This window comes from Phallusia mammillata, chromosome 6, assembly GCF_965637545.1.
Source record: "Phallusia mammillata chromosome 6, kaPhaMamm4.hap1.1, whole genome shotgun sequence".
NCBI lineage: Eukaryota > Metazoa > Chordata > Ascidiacea > Phlebobranchia > Ascidiidae > Phallusia > Phallusia mammillata.
This window is the reverse complement of record NC_137257.1, coordinates 19,248,879-19,261,818: the sequence shown is the minus strand read 5'-3', so window position 1 is coordinate 19,261,818 and position 12,940 is coordinate 19,248,879. Positions and strand designations below refer to the sequence as shown.

General features: G+C 37.0%; 2 protein-coding genes and 1 long non-coding RNA gene across 4 annotated transcripts; 1 reads left to right on the top strand and 2 right to left on the bottom strand.

The window, feature by feature from the left end:
• Positions 1-371: 371 nt before the first annotated feature.
• LOC145232922 (uncharacterized) lies at positions 372-3,679 on the top strand. Of its 2 annotated transcripts, XR_013860957.1 has the most exons (4): positions 372-1,207; positions 1,262-1,374; positions 3,077-3,182; positions 3,249-3,679. It is a non-coding gene; the product is annotated as an uncharacterized LOC145232922 (long non-coding RNA). The 2 variants fall into 2 exon arrangements; XR_013860956.1 differs by having other exon boundaries at positions 1,262-3,182.
• Positions 3,680-4,089: 410 nt separating this feature from the next.
• Positions 4,090-8,635, bottom strand: LOC145234451 (uncharacterized). The gene is made up of 10 exons (XM_080099179.1): positions 8,549-8,635; positions 8,345-8,446; positions 7,633-7,754; positions 5,771-5,960; positions 5,593-5,708; positions 5,227-5,396; positions 4,748-4,993; positions 4,529-4,683; positions 4,219-4,407; positions 4,090-4,140 (listed from the first exon to the last, which is right to left on the bottom strand). Exons 1-10 carry the CDS (start codon positions 8,633-8,635, stop codon positions 4,090-4,092), a joined length of 1,428 nt encoding a protein of 475 aa, XP_079955305.1.
• Positions 8,636-11,678: 3,043 nt separating this feature from the next.
• Positions 11,679-12,542, bottom strand: LOC145234730 (cystatin-A-like). The gene is made up of 3 exons (XM_080099455.1): positions 12,410-12,542; positions 12,211-12,312; positions 11,679-11,914 (listed from the first exon to the last, which is right to left on the bottom strand). Exons 1-3 carry the CDS (start codon positions 12,494-12,496, stop codon positions 11,789-11,791), a joined length of 315 nt encoding a protein of 104 aa, XP_079955581.1. The 5' UTR covers positions 12,497-12,542; the 3' UTR covers positions 11,679-11,788.
• Between the last annotated feature and the right edge of the window lie 398 nt (positions 12,543-12,940).

Genomic DNA, 12,940 nt, shown 5'->3' with positions numbered 1-12,940 from the left:
TCAACAAGCGTAGATTGCACAGGTACATTTATTATCCCAAAAGCAAAAGCATATAATTGAATTTAATATAAGCCATGACAGGCGTTTTGTTCTTTCACAGATCAGTAAAATTTGTTTCGCAATTTCAAAGCTAAACCTAACCACATTTCTATTGAAAATGGAAATGCTAACTGGACTAACAGCCATGAATATCTAGTAAAAATCTAGCCAACGCAGCTTTGTATATGTAACGGACAGTAATGCTCCCCAATAACAAAAACATTTCCCGCCGTTGCAACCATTGAACCATACGTCCATTGTTACGACATAACTGGCAACCTTGTATGTGTCCTACTTTCACGGTTTCCTTTGTTTCCGCACGTGCAGTCCGGTTAGTGCTTTACCAGAATTTACATTAATGTGATGAAAATGTCAGAAATGGGTGTGCTTCATGATCGTGAGCATGGCCTACTTGCAAATAGTAAGTCGTGTTCCAGGTGCAGGGACAATATGGTCTAAAAGAGGTGGGATTCAAACAAGCTTGATGGATATGTTTGGCGGTGTCCTTCTGGGGTACGTTATCTTTTAGTTCATTTCTCTTTTCAGTGTTGGAGTGATTTCAATGATTTTTTAGAGAAGTAGAAAAATTGTGTCAATACGAAAGGGATCGTTTTTCAAAAAAAGTCATCTGACAGTATGTCAGTGGACAACTTTCGTATACTTTTGGACACGTGACGTCACAAAAATACGTGTTAATGCTAGAATGCGAAATATCCAACAAGGTTTGCATCGATTGGTGTAACTTTCTGCGTGAGGTGGGTCATTTTGTATTTATTTCGTTTTTATCTGACTAAACTTAAACCGTACAAAACGGCAGGTATGCTCCCAAAATATGTTGGCAAGGCCACACGTAATCGGTGGTGTTGGCCACATTGTGGCCACAGATCCACATTGAATTTTATGGCACGTTTCGCCGAGATCTCGGGTGTGCAAGAAGAAATTTTAGTGTGTGCACGAACCAGTCAAGTGTGCACCTTTTTTGCTGAAGGCTTTTTTCGAGGGGTTGTTCAAGTGTGCAATCAAAGTTGAAAAAAATAGTCTCGGGTGTGCAGCTGCCATACTATTCATACTGGCCACAGATGAAACCATGGTGGCCAGAAGAAAAAGCGGTTCCAACGCGTAGGCCAGACCCGTTAGCGAGCAATGGGGGCATTGACCTTAAAACAAGGTATTATATATATGTTGTATTGGTTTACTTGTTGTCATAATTCTTTTCTTTCAGGTAGTACTTCCTTGAACTCGTTGCTCGCAGGGACCGAGCAACTCTAGCTCAGAGAGTAGGTCTCCAAACGGAAATCTGGTCTGACGAGTGGGCAGCATTCAATAACTTGTCACGTAAGAAAGCTTTTGTATTCCTGTTACACGTCTGACTATAATGACTACATACAATTGTTAAATTCGGCCGAATCAACAGGCTGATTTGGTATGGCGCCTTCAAAGGGCCTGACGTACTGTGATTTATATATGAGTGTGCCGTGATCGCTGGTCTGCATAGACGCTTCGGGGCTGATCCCAGTTATGAATTTATGTTCCTGTTACTAACTAATTATAATACCTAGCGACACAAAACCTGTAGTTAACAACTAGATAATAATTGATTCCTTACGAAAGTATTGCCACAACATGCCGGCTGAGTTTGATCGAGTTTCGTGACATTACTTGTAGGGAAAGCTTAAGGAGCAATTTCTTATGTCACAAACAAGACATAAACGATAATGAAGTTATGCGCAAACAGTCGCTTCGGTTCATTACTTGAAAATAAAGTGAAAGGTCACTTTTTGTCTCAAGAGACTCATTTAAATCTGTCTTTATTTGCTTATTCAGTCACAAGATCTGATATTATGTGAGATTGTAGAAATACGTCACCCTACTCGCGGTCCCTCCCCCAAGTTTGAGAACCGCTCCTTTAGATGGTCAAATATCAGTTTTTAATCATTGCGATCAATTAATAAAGTGCATCTGAAACCGACTTGCTTATTCTGCCATTCAAGAGACTGTAAGGTAGAATTAACAAGAAGGCTTCAAGGCTTCTATTGTGTATGTGGGTTTTTATTTCTCATTTCAAAACGTAACAAATATACAAATATTTTTTCAAAACGATAAAAGAGCAATATATATATAGATTTTTGTTGTTCCAAACACAATAAAACGTTGCCTTTACGTCGCCTAAAGTTAGGCTGTCTTTTTTACATCTAAATTAAGGAACAAGTGGAAACAACAAGAAACAATTAAGTTATTCTTTTTCCTTACACCAAAGCAACGTAACTGGCGACAGCAGTCAAGATCCACAAGAGCATACACATTCCCATTTTGGGAGCAAACCCCCCAGCTTTGGTGTTACTGCCAACAGCCTTGTAGTTGAGTTGCAGAGGAGTATCCCCTTGCGCTTGAATACCGAAGTAAAGCTTTTTAGGAGCCTCGGTTGATCTTTTGTTGCGAAGATAGGACTGGGCCAAACTTATACCGTCCAAGTCGTCGTCGTTGATTGCTACAACTGTAACACCCTGAAAATGAAATAAACTGGTTTATAGCCAAATTCGTTTAAAATGTTATAGGCTATGTCTGTTTATATGTAGTCTATTTTCTTGGTCAATAATCTTTTACGAAAATGTTTTGAATATGTCTGTAAGACGTACCGATTACGCGGTCGACCTAACAGAAAAGTAGGGTAAAGATTTTTGTGTGTCGCTAAGTGATATGCTCTTAATGCTTTGTTCACCCGGCAATTTGATAAGGTATGCTGGCAGTTAGGTGCGCCTGGCTTCGCGCTCAGTCACAATTGTGTCGTCATTTCTTCTATAGGTCAATGTTTCGGGCGTTGTAAAAAATGGGTTTGGGCCGGGCTGGGCTTATGGCAACTGTGCTACTATGACGTTGTGATTAAATAATTCAAAAAATTCCCTTCTTATATTTCATGCTTAGATTTGATGCCGAAGCTATAAATAACATTTCTTTCTGAACCGGTAAGAAATTAAATGGTATTTTATTATGGGTTCAATTAAGCTTAGTTAAAGCAATGTAAACTTTTGATGTTCAGGTGTAACGAGATGGGAATCGAACCCACAACCTTTAAGAATGTCCCTCCTTTTGTTTTATGCCTAGATTTGATGTCGAAGCTATAAGGAACATTTTATTCTGATACGGTAGAGAAATAAATGATTTTTATTATGGGTTTAATTAGTTGAAGCATTGTCAAGTTTGATGTTCAGGTGAAACGAGGTGGGAGCTAAACCAGCAACCTATCGACTTTAAGCATACAACTCACCACTGTGATCTCGACGTAAAAATGATACAGAGCTGCACTTGGGTTCACGTAGTCGGAAGAAAAGTACACGATGGCTGTCGTAGTGATCGTCACATCAAACGTGATTTCAATTGAACCGTTGGACGGGAAATTTGCTGTACAGAAATGCGTTTCTCCTGGTTGAACAGTGGTTGAAACTGATGTGTTGTCCTGTTGAAAATTAGAGAACATAAATGTCAAAACTTAGTTTTTTTCCTTCATTGCGCTATAAGTTTCAATGTTTTGACGGGTAAAGGTTTCCATTTTGCATACACTTTATATGTATAAGCCTTTACATTGGTTACTCTAGGATTGATACCAAAATACAATCAATTGCCTAAAAGTTTGGGGAGCAAACCAGACAATATTGAAATAAAATATGTTTTTTCCTATTTGCTAAGGAAGGTGTAAGTGTTCCTTTGCAAACAAAACGATTGAAAAATGATTTTGCAGAAAAGCTTAATGCAGTAGGCTATACGACAATGATTTGGACTTTGATATCAGTAACCTTAAAAATTCAGCATACCTAAGGTGGGGCGCGCAAAAGTCACGGTAAATCGTGTAAAGAGGCACAAAGGATGTACAATAGAACATTGTTTGCGCAAATATGGAACGGATTACCAGCAGCAATGAAATCAGGGCGTTACGCAGCTACTCCAGGACAAATAGGGGAACGCTACGCAATGAACAACGACTGCTGACGCACTGCGTAAAATTCTAAAGCTAAAGTCAATTTGATCAAAGGGTGTCAGCAGACAAACCCGTATTTATTCAAGATCCGACGCAAAGCGATTTAAAAGATTACACGATCTATTGTCCTGGCAACGGAACAAAACATCATTTTATGGGTTTCATACAGAAAATCATGGCGTAATTTGTGTTTGCGATGGACATACCGGAATTTCAACAGAAATTTGACAAGCTTGTTCCTCGAATGCGTGTTCCAATACAGCTAGGAGTTGGTTGAAATCAGCAAGGGGGAATGCGTATGTGCTGTCCGGGTCGTTTGCTATTACATTGATTTCTTCCTCAACGACACCATCACCGATTCCGACCCCAAATACGGTGATACCAGCATCTCTTGCCTAAATAATATTATTTTGATATTTAATATAAGTATCTATCTTCAAGCACCCATACGTTAACAAAGTTAATTGTCAAACATCAAAAAAAATTATCAAGTTTTCTGGCCTTACGCGCCCTTACGTTTTCGGAAGGACTTGTTACGTTATCGTGACTCTGTCCATCCGTCATTACAATAAGCACACGAGGTACTCCCATAGACAACGGCCTTGCCCCATTTTCTTCGGTAAATCCGGTATCGGTCACCTTTCTAATGGCTGCACCAGTGTACGTTCCACCTGTCAATCAAATTTGAAACACAATGAAAACTTGAGCAGAAGAAATTTCGTTGAACTCTGTTACCTCCTGGTTTGCTGGTGTTAATCACCACATCGTAAAACTCGTCGTTTGAGGTATGTTGGTCAAATTGGCTGACGACTTGGTATTCTTTGGTGTAGGTTGAGAAGCCGGTTCGTACTTTGTCCGGAGCGATGTCGAAATTTCTAGAAAGCTCACCGACGAAGTTCATTGCGAGAGCGAAGTCCTCTTTAGCTACGCTACCAGAGCCGTCCACCAAAAACCAAAGATCCATTTTGTCGATGGTACAACCTGCCGAAATTATTGGTTCCAAAGTTACTTTTTTATGTTAATTGAAGACTATCAAAACTTGCTGGAAAACTGTATACAGTATTGTTGTGGCATGTTAAATCTAACAGTTTCACTTCCTGACACATTAAAACCATTTCGCCGACCACATTAAAAAGTCGTGTAGGTCGAAGTCAAGATGTTTTAACAACTGTTAAAGCAAAGGAGATTGGTTCACTGAGTTATAAACAACTAACCTGAGGTGGATTCAAATTGATTTACTATGGTGACAAAATTAGCTGAGTTTCCTTCCAGGTTATAGTTTGCGCTCCACCAGACAGCTTGGTCGCTTACACTTCCTGGTAGTTTACCTTGTATTTCAATGTATATAAACAGACGCGCAGCCAAGGCGGACCATAAGGGAACACTGAAACAAAATTACATAAAACTCACTTTCGTAAAATTTTCAAAAGAGATTTGATGGCGTTTTTTATTGGTCAGTTTTAAGGCATCAACGTTAAGACATTTATGATTACTTTTCCCTCTGCCATCGTGTCCAAACTGACAAGCTATGTTGCTTGATTAAGTTAACGAAACTTGTTTAACTGTACAAAACCATTTACCTGAAGTCAATGTTTGTAAAATCAGAAATATCTATGTTCAATGCAAGTTCAATGGTAGTTGCGAAGATGGTTGAAAATTGATATTGTCCAAGAGCAGTCAGAACAACTTGATTTACCTAAAAAATACGCATTTGTATTTTAGATATTCATTTTAACCAAAAATGAACAAAAATTTTACCTGCCATATTCCTCCGTTTACAATAGAGTTTGTACCGAAATTAGTTTCAACTAGAGCTATTCGTTTCATAAAACCAAAATCGTTGGCGAAAATTGGCAGATTGTGGATTTTAAGGAGACATGCATCAACAACTGCTTCTCCAGTCTGCCCGGGTTGCAAAGTCAAGTCAATAGCTTTGGTGTTTAGATCCCTAAAAATTAAAACAAAACAATTTCAGACCCATTATCCAATGACTGTACAAATAATGCAAGGCTAAAAATACAGCTTACCTTACAACAACTGTAGAAGCCGCAATAACGGAGACAAAACAAAGAACCAAAAACAAATTACCAACTTTCGTATTCATGTTTAAGTCACCTAAAGAGATCAATAGGAACTGTGGACTGACTTTGATACCTCTGCCGCTTTTATACCACGGGAGCGGATCGTTATTGGTAACAGCGTTAAACTTAAATGAACTTTGCACATTCGTTTCCGACTAAAAAGTGCTTTTCATTTGATTTACCCCGGCGAACAAATATTATAATATTTGACTGATTATTGTTGTGGTTTTTCATTTTTTAGTTCAGCGAATTGTAAAGTGTGTCGCAATTTGTCGCTGATTTAACATTAAATTGGTGATTTTATTTGAGCATTATTCAGGTCCGGACCTGGAAATGTAAATATAGACGTACAATGCAGACTAAGGTACGGCTAAAATGGCGCGTGTTAAACATTTTTGTTGTAATTTTTTAAGAAAAACATCTTTTTTTAGAAATTTTTTTTCTAATGACCATTAAGTTTGTCGTTAAAATTTCTGAACGATTTTGTATCAAACCATAGTCTGCTTATGACAATTATTTTCGACTGTTCGACATAGAATAATTAGGTTTTTATTAGAAACAGGGATCGGTGATTTTTAATATTTTATTTCCACCAAAACTTCCTTAGGCACAATGTTTTATTGCTGTTAATCTTAGTTTGTCAATATATGCTTGTGGAGGCCTTACAATTGGCCATTTTAGGAAAACATCGTCATACTTGCGTGTGTTCGACCAAATCGAAAGGTTTATACGACCGTAAAAAGTTTGACCTCTCACAAAAGTTTACAGTTTTATTTGAAGGGACAAGAGTACATGATAAAGTAGTCACTTGTTTTTTTTAAATTCACAATTAAAAGTAACAAAAGAAAACGTTGCACAAACTACTAACATATGTTGTGATAAACACATTTTGATGTGTAATTTTATTTGAATAAAGAACTAAAGATCCCACTTTGGCGAAATATATATATTTCACGATATTAATGTGATCGTCGACGACCATGCTTCATGTAAGTGGGTCTAATACTGTCCAGTTAAATTACTATTTTTAAGTTTTTACTTGTCAAGTCTTAACATTTGTTCAGCTTTTAATTCTGCCTGGCGAATTTTACCAGTGAAAAGCATGTGAAGCTTTGTGGATGTTTTTTTTAAATCAAAACCTCGAATGCCTACGTAAACGTAAAACTACACAAGAACTTTCATTTATGAAAGCAATTAATGCTCAAACATTGACATTAGGCCATTTTAAGATTGCATGACTAGATTTAACAATGGACATACTGACAGAGAACAGAAATGTTGGTTGATGGTAAACAGATTAAATTTTACAGGTACCAGTGTACGGAGCAGCCTGGAAAGGTCAGACTCGTATGGTATACAGTAATACAATGTTTTATTTCGTCATTCGTTGCACGTTACGTGAAAATGTCATCAAACAAAATACACATTTTATTTTAACTTATTTATTTATTTAGGCAACCTGAAAAATACAAGCGCATCGGCTAACTTTAATATTTTCTGATTATAAAGTAACTCTTTTTATAGATGTGTTGTTTCTACTCAAATGGTTTGATTTCGTCGTCTTCTGTATGATTTAGTTGTACGGCTATGAATTCGAGACCGGTGTTGTTCACTTTTTCCCAGACTTTGATCACTACGTAGCCTAACCTGTCGATTTGGACCTGTAAAATCAACCAACATGTGGTGTTAAATCTGGTCCTATTGTAATGTATTCTTTTATCCAGTGGTTCTGGACCTAGGTTGGATTATGGGTAATTAATTATATGGGGGAGTGGTTCTCAAACTTTTTTTTGATGCGACTTTTTTTGTTTTTTATTCTGGAAAAGTTTTCTGGACTTGCGACTGACCAGCAAATAAAAGTTAATGAGGAAACTTATTATTCAAGTTGTGTTTGTTGATACATCATCAAAAAGCCACGAAACAGAACTATTCTGCGTCGCCCTTGGAAAATTAAAACGACGCACCAGGGCGTCGCGACGCACAGTTTGAGAACTACTGATATAGGGGCTTACTCGCAAAGATAAAGAACAACTGAACCAGTGATATTTAATCCAGGATAATTTATATAATGAAACCAGAACAGTTGAAAGTTCAATACATTCCCAGCGGCTAATAAACATTAGAGAAAAATGGTCAATATATTCGCGATAAGCAAGAGTCAATATTGCTTCTTTGCTGCCGAAGTTAAACCTTGTTAAACATATATTTTGTAAAAGATATCAACGTATTAGTGTGGCATTGATTAATTTACCTTGATATAGTACATGATCCCGGCTACAACCTGTGTTTTGTAAGTAAAAGCACGGAAGATGATCAACCCATCTGGTATCTTGGCAGCGACTTTATTTCTTACCTTTAGAAAAAAATAGCGTTTAAAAAAAACAACCATCGAAACGTTGTTCTGTGGCAAAACAATTGGAAGCATTGATTTCACACAGACAAATGTTTTTCTTACCACGTCTGCAATTATTTGGATTTGCGCGTTCGCAGTTTTTTGCTCACTCAATCCTCCAGGTACAGTTTCCTGCTCTTGTGCTGACATTCTATTCAATTTAAAGCACATACAACTTATTCTACTAAATAAAGGTAGATCACTGCTTTCGATTGATTTTGGAGATGCAATGCGTTTATATTTATAATATTTTTAATGAACCTTTTTTAATGGACTATTTTGTAACTAAATCATTGATGTACGGCGTTTGAGCATTGAAAAACGAAAAAAGGTTTTAAGCAAAGCATATGTTGAAACGACGCTTACCAGAATCGGACATGAGTGCCAAACACCTACCACGCAATCGAGTTGCTGCGACTTGTAAAGCGTGTTAGTGCTTTCTGCCAGGTAGCGCGTTGATGAAGGTTAGTTTGGAAATTAATTTTTTACTTCTACGGTAGGATTTTTGCCCAAAATAGACCAAATCCAAAATACATTTTAAAATACACCAACTGCAACACACCAAGAGATGTTATAAATAATGCAAACCAACGCTTTGTCGTTCATCTAATAAAACACCTTTTTTCTTTTGTGAGGTGGACAGTCGCGTGTCTTGCAAAATTCTGTCTATAACTGTGGTTGATCCTTAAAAGGCGTTTTAGCGCGTTTAAATTGCACTTGACTACGGGACTAGAGCGTTGAAATGCATTTTACAACCTAATTACCTGATCCAAATTTGAATGATTTGATAGTCAAAATCAGGCAGTTGTCAACTTTGCTGAATCCCCGCTTGGTACGAAAGTATTTTGCCTGAGAATAACATATCTTTATCACATTTAGCAAATATAGCAGTTTGTTCAAAGAAGCAGATTTACACTGAAGAGCATTTCGGGAAATGCATTGCAAAATAAAATCAGCGTTTCATATGGTTTTGGACAAACAAAATGTAGGCCTAGGCAAATGAAGTTAATTGAATTGACCACTTTACAGTTCAAAACGACTTAAGTTGAACAAATACATTTAATTGTTTGTTCTGGCTTGTTGCAATGCAGTAGAGAGTAGATAATAAAAGTCATTATCGATAACGCTTCTGATCCCAAATGAACTTCGTCATGATCCGACAACACTTTTTCCTGAGGATATGATGCTGTTGCACACACCTCCATCTTTTCATAAACGCGTGGCTGGCATCTGTTGAAGTTGCGTGCGTAAGTTCATTTGATGTCAAATTTTAGTGCAGGAAAGATCCCACCCACAACAAAAATTACAACGTATCTGTCGTCAGCAAGAGTCAAATGTATTGCTAGGACCCAACAAAATTGTTTAAATGCTAAATAGCAAAAAATAAACAAATAATAACTTATGAATATTTTTTGTAAAAAGTGTTTTCGACGCTTGCTAAAAACACACCAAACATTAAATTTTGGACTGTTCATGTGTTATTTGATGCATTACTGTGATCGACGTCATTTTGACATGCGTAAAATCTTCTTAAAAAGACAAATTGTGATGCATTGAAAAATTAGCAATTTTTTCAGGAAGCTGTACAATACAATGTACATTTTTTGAGCTAAATTCTTCGGACGCTTCAGAAGTACTGAACACTTTAATAATTCGGAGAGTTATTTCACAGTTTATGAGCAGTTTGTAGGTTACAGAAACTTTAGCTCTAAATGCTTGGTTTGTTAAAACGAGTCACGACAAACCAAATTTAGATAGGCTTATGACGTTTACTTTAATGTAACTATAATGAACCGCTGATTATTTTAATTGGCGTAAAACATTACGGCCACAAAACATATAATTTGTCCTTTCGGGCTTCAAGCGTCTGTATTGATTCTATCCACATTTAAACACAGTATATCGGCAAATAATGTCCAATTTGTAAAAAAAGCTTTATATATAGAGCTATTTGTTTTAACTGCAAAGGGGCACGATTGTGTTTTTGCTTTTCAGGTTTCTTTCTTTCAGGATTCGAAGGTTAGTGAGTGCAACTGCCGCTTTTCCTATGCTACACCTACACATTTCAACTTTGTGACTACCGGGTTCATAACTTAGTAGGATATGCTGGCAAAATAAGTGACGAATACTAAACGAAATCAACTTGGATTTACGTGATTTTATTAGTTAAATGTTTGTCAGTCGAATCGAGTTACAATTTTAAAACGTTGTTAGATATACTTTGGGATTTAAATATCAAAGATTCACAACAGGGTGTCCCGATGACAGTCATTGACGGGTGATCCGCGCCAATTCTAGTCTGCTTTCGATCAATGGCGGGTATTGGTTTGCTATGATGCTGGCCTATTAAATCTTGAACACAAACAATTATAATACACCAAGATAAAACTAGACAAAAATATGGAAACTGTTAATATGTGGAGAAATAAACAATGCTATATTTTAAGTACTCTGGTGTGAGTGAGTGCACGAGTGCGAGTCGTATTGCCTCAATAGATCCAAGCAATGTATTTTTGAGGAGCGTGAACTCGTGTTGGTGACGTGTGGTATTTTTCCCACACTTTTCAACCTCACTCGCAAAACGTATTTAATACTCCTTACCGGTATTCCATAATACGGTAGAGCAATGGGACAATGTTTGTGTTAAAGGCACTTTTAAGTAGTGACATTGTGGCGAATTTTTCTTGCACGTGTTTTTTTGCTTTCTCGTCATTTCACCGTCACATAGCGGTTTTTAACGTTTTTGGTTGTGGTACCTAACATGTTTCTGGATTGTAAAACTTTATTGCTTCCTTTATGAGTGATTGGCTAATGGTTGTTAATTGCGCCGGAATGTATTCACCCTATCTTATGACTTAAAATAGGGCGTCCCGGTCAAGGGCTTGAAAACCTTTTTTCAAGTCGCTGTTGAATCGAAACCTGGGTGGGATGGTGTTGGTTTTGATGATGCTGAAATGCGATGGGTTTCTACGTGTACGGTGTAATATTGTTTGCTGCTTAATTAGCATTTTACTAAAGTTTTCGGATACATAAGCTGAACTATAGTGTGCGAGAGTTTTGGCTTTTCGTGGAGTTCCCATTACGGGGTTTTAAGCCTTTACACAATTATGGAGACAGTCTCCTGTCAGATCGAGTAGGGTATTCGGGTTTGTTTGACAAGGCTAATATGCGTGAAATGGCATCAAACAAAATACACCTTTCATTTCGACTTATTTATTTATGAAGTCGACACAAAAAATACTAGCGCACTAGCTAGCTTTAGACACATTCCGCTTACAATTTTCTTACATGAGTAGGTTGTTTCTACTCAAAATATTTAATTTCATCGTTTTCTGTATGGTTTGGTTGTACACCCATGAGTTCGAGGCCAGTGTTGTTGACCTTCTCCCACACCTTGATCACCACGTAGCCTACCTTGTCGATTTGAACCTGCAAAATCAAGCCACTGGCGTTTAAATTCTCGTCTCATTGACATGTTAATTTTAGCTCATTGTTTAAAAACGTCCTCAAAATGAAAGAAAAAAATGTTGATGGATTAGTTCACATAAGGACCCCCAAATTAAAAAAAATATAATAACATAAAATAGGAGTTCAAAATGCTCGCAAAGATAAAGAGCAACTGAACTTCTGACTTTTAAATAAGTAGGCCCTAGCAGTAAATGGTTTGCTTAATTTTTTAATAAAAAACTATGTTAAACATCTTTATCTACGAGTAAATAATTTACCTTGATATAGTACATGATCCCTGCTACAACCTGTGTTTTGTAAGTAAAGGCACGGAAGATAACAAAGTGTTCAGGTAGCTTGACAGCAACTTCATTTCGTACCTTCAGAAAGAAAAAAAATTTGGTTTGCATGGAATCATTTGAGATTGTCCAGGCAATCGCCAAATTTAGTTACAAACACACAAATGTGTATTCTTACCACATCTGCAAGTAGTTGGATTTGCGCGTTTGCACTTTTTAGCTCACTCAATCCTCCAACTTTGATATCCTGCTGTTGCTCTGCCATTTTTTTTATTTCAAGGCAAGTATCACTTTTTCTGGTGGAGAGGTAAAATGCGCAATCTTCTTGTGGTCCAATTCGCAGATGCTTTGCGTTATATACATAAGGCTTCAAACATTCTTTTTTCAAACGTGATTGTTTTGCATTTACATGGTTACTGTATGTATTTTATGTCATCATAACATTGCAATCAGAACCTGTTTGTTTTGTGTGTTAACGTCATATCCCGTGAGTACCTTTGTATGTAGCCAATGACACTGTCTGGAATATAACAATACACACATACATGTTGTACCAAATTTTACTGAACTAACGTCTACAACCTGTAACCATTTTCACAAATAAGCCAAGGCAATTACAATAGACTTTCGATGTATCAATAAATTTGTCTTATTTATTTGTATCATTATTGGGCAGTTACTAATACCAATTAAGGTGATTTAAACCGAT

Excerpts from the sequence above, each read along its gene's own strand:
- LOC145234451 (XM_080099179.1), bottom strand. The coding sequence starts at position 8,635 with ATGTCAGCACAAGAGCAGGAAACTGTACCTGGAGGATTGAGTGAGCAA. Across the intron at positions 8,447-8,548 it reads TCCAAATAATTGCAGACGTG|GTAAGAAATAAAGTCGCTGC; the intron begins GTAAGAAAAACA and ends TTTTTTCTAAAG. Across the intron at positions 4,141-4,218 it reads AAATTTCTGTTGAAATTCCG|GACAATAGATCGTGTAATCT; the intron begins GTATGTCCATCG and ends TTCCGTTGCCAG.
- LOC145234730 (XM_080099455.1), bottom strand. The coding sequence starts at position 12,496 with ATGGCAGAGCAACAGCAGGATATCAAAGTTGGAGGATTGAGTGAGCTA. Across the intron at positions 12,313-12,409 it reads TCCAACTACTTGCAGATGTG|GTACGAAATGAAGTTGCTGT; the intron begins GTAAGAATACAC and ends TTCTTTCTGAAG. Across the intron at positions 11,915-12,210 it reads GGATCATGTACTATATCAAG|GTTCAAATCGACAAGGTAGG; the intron begins GTAAATTATTTA and ends TTGATTTTGCAG.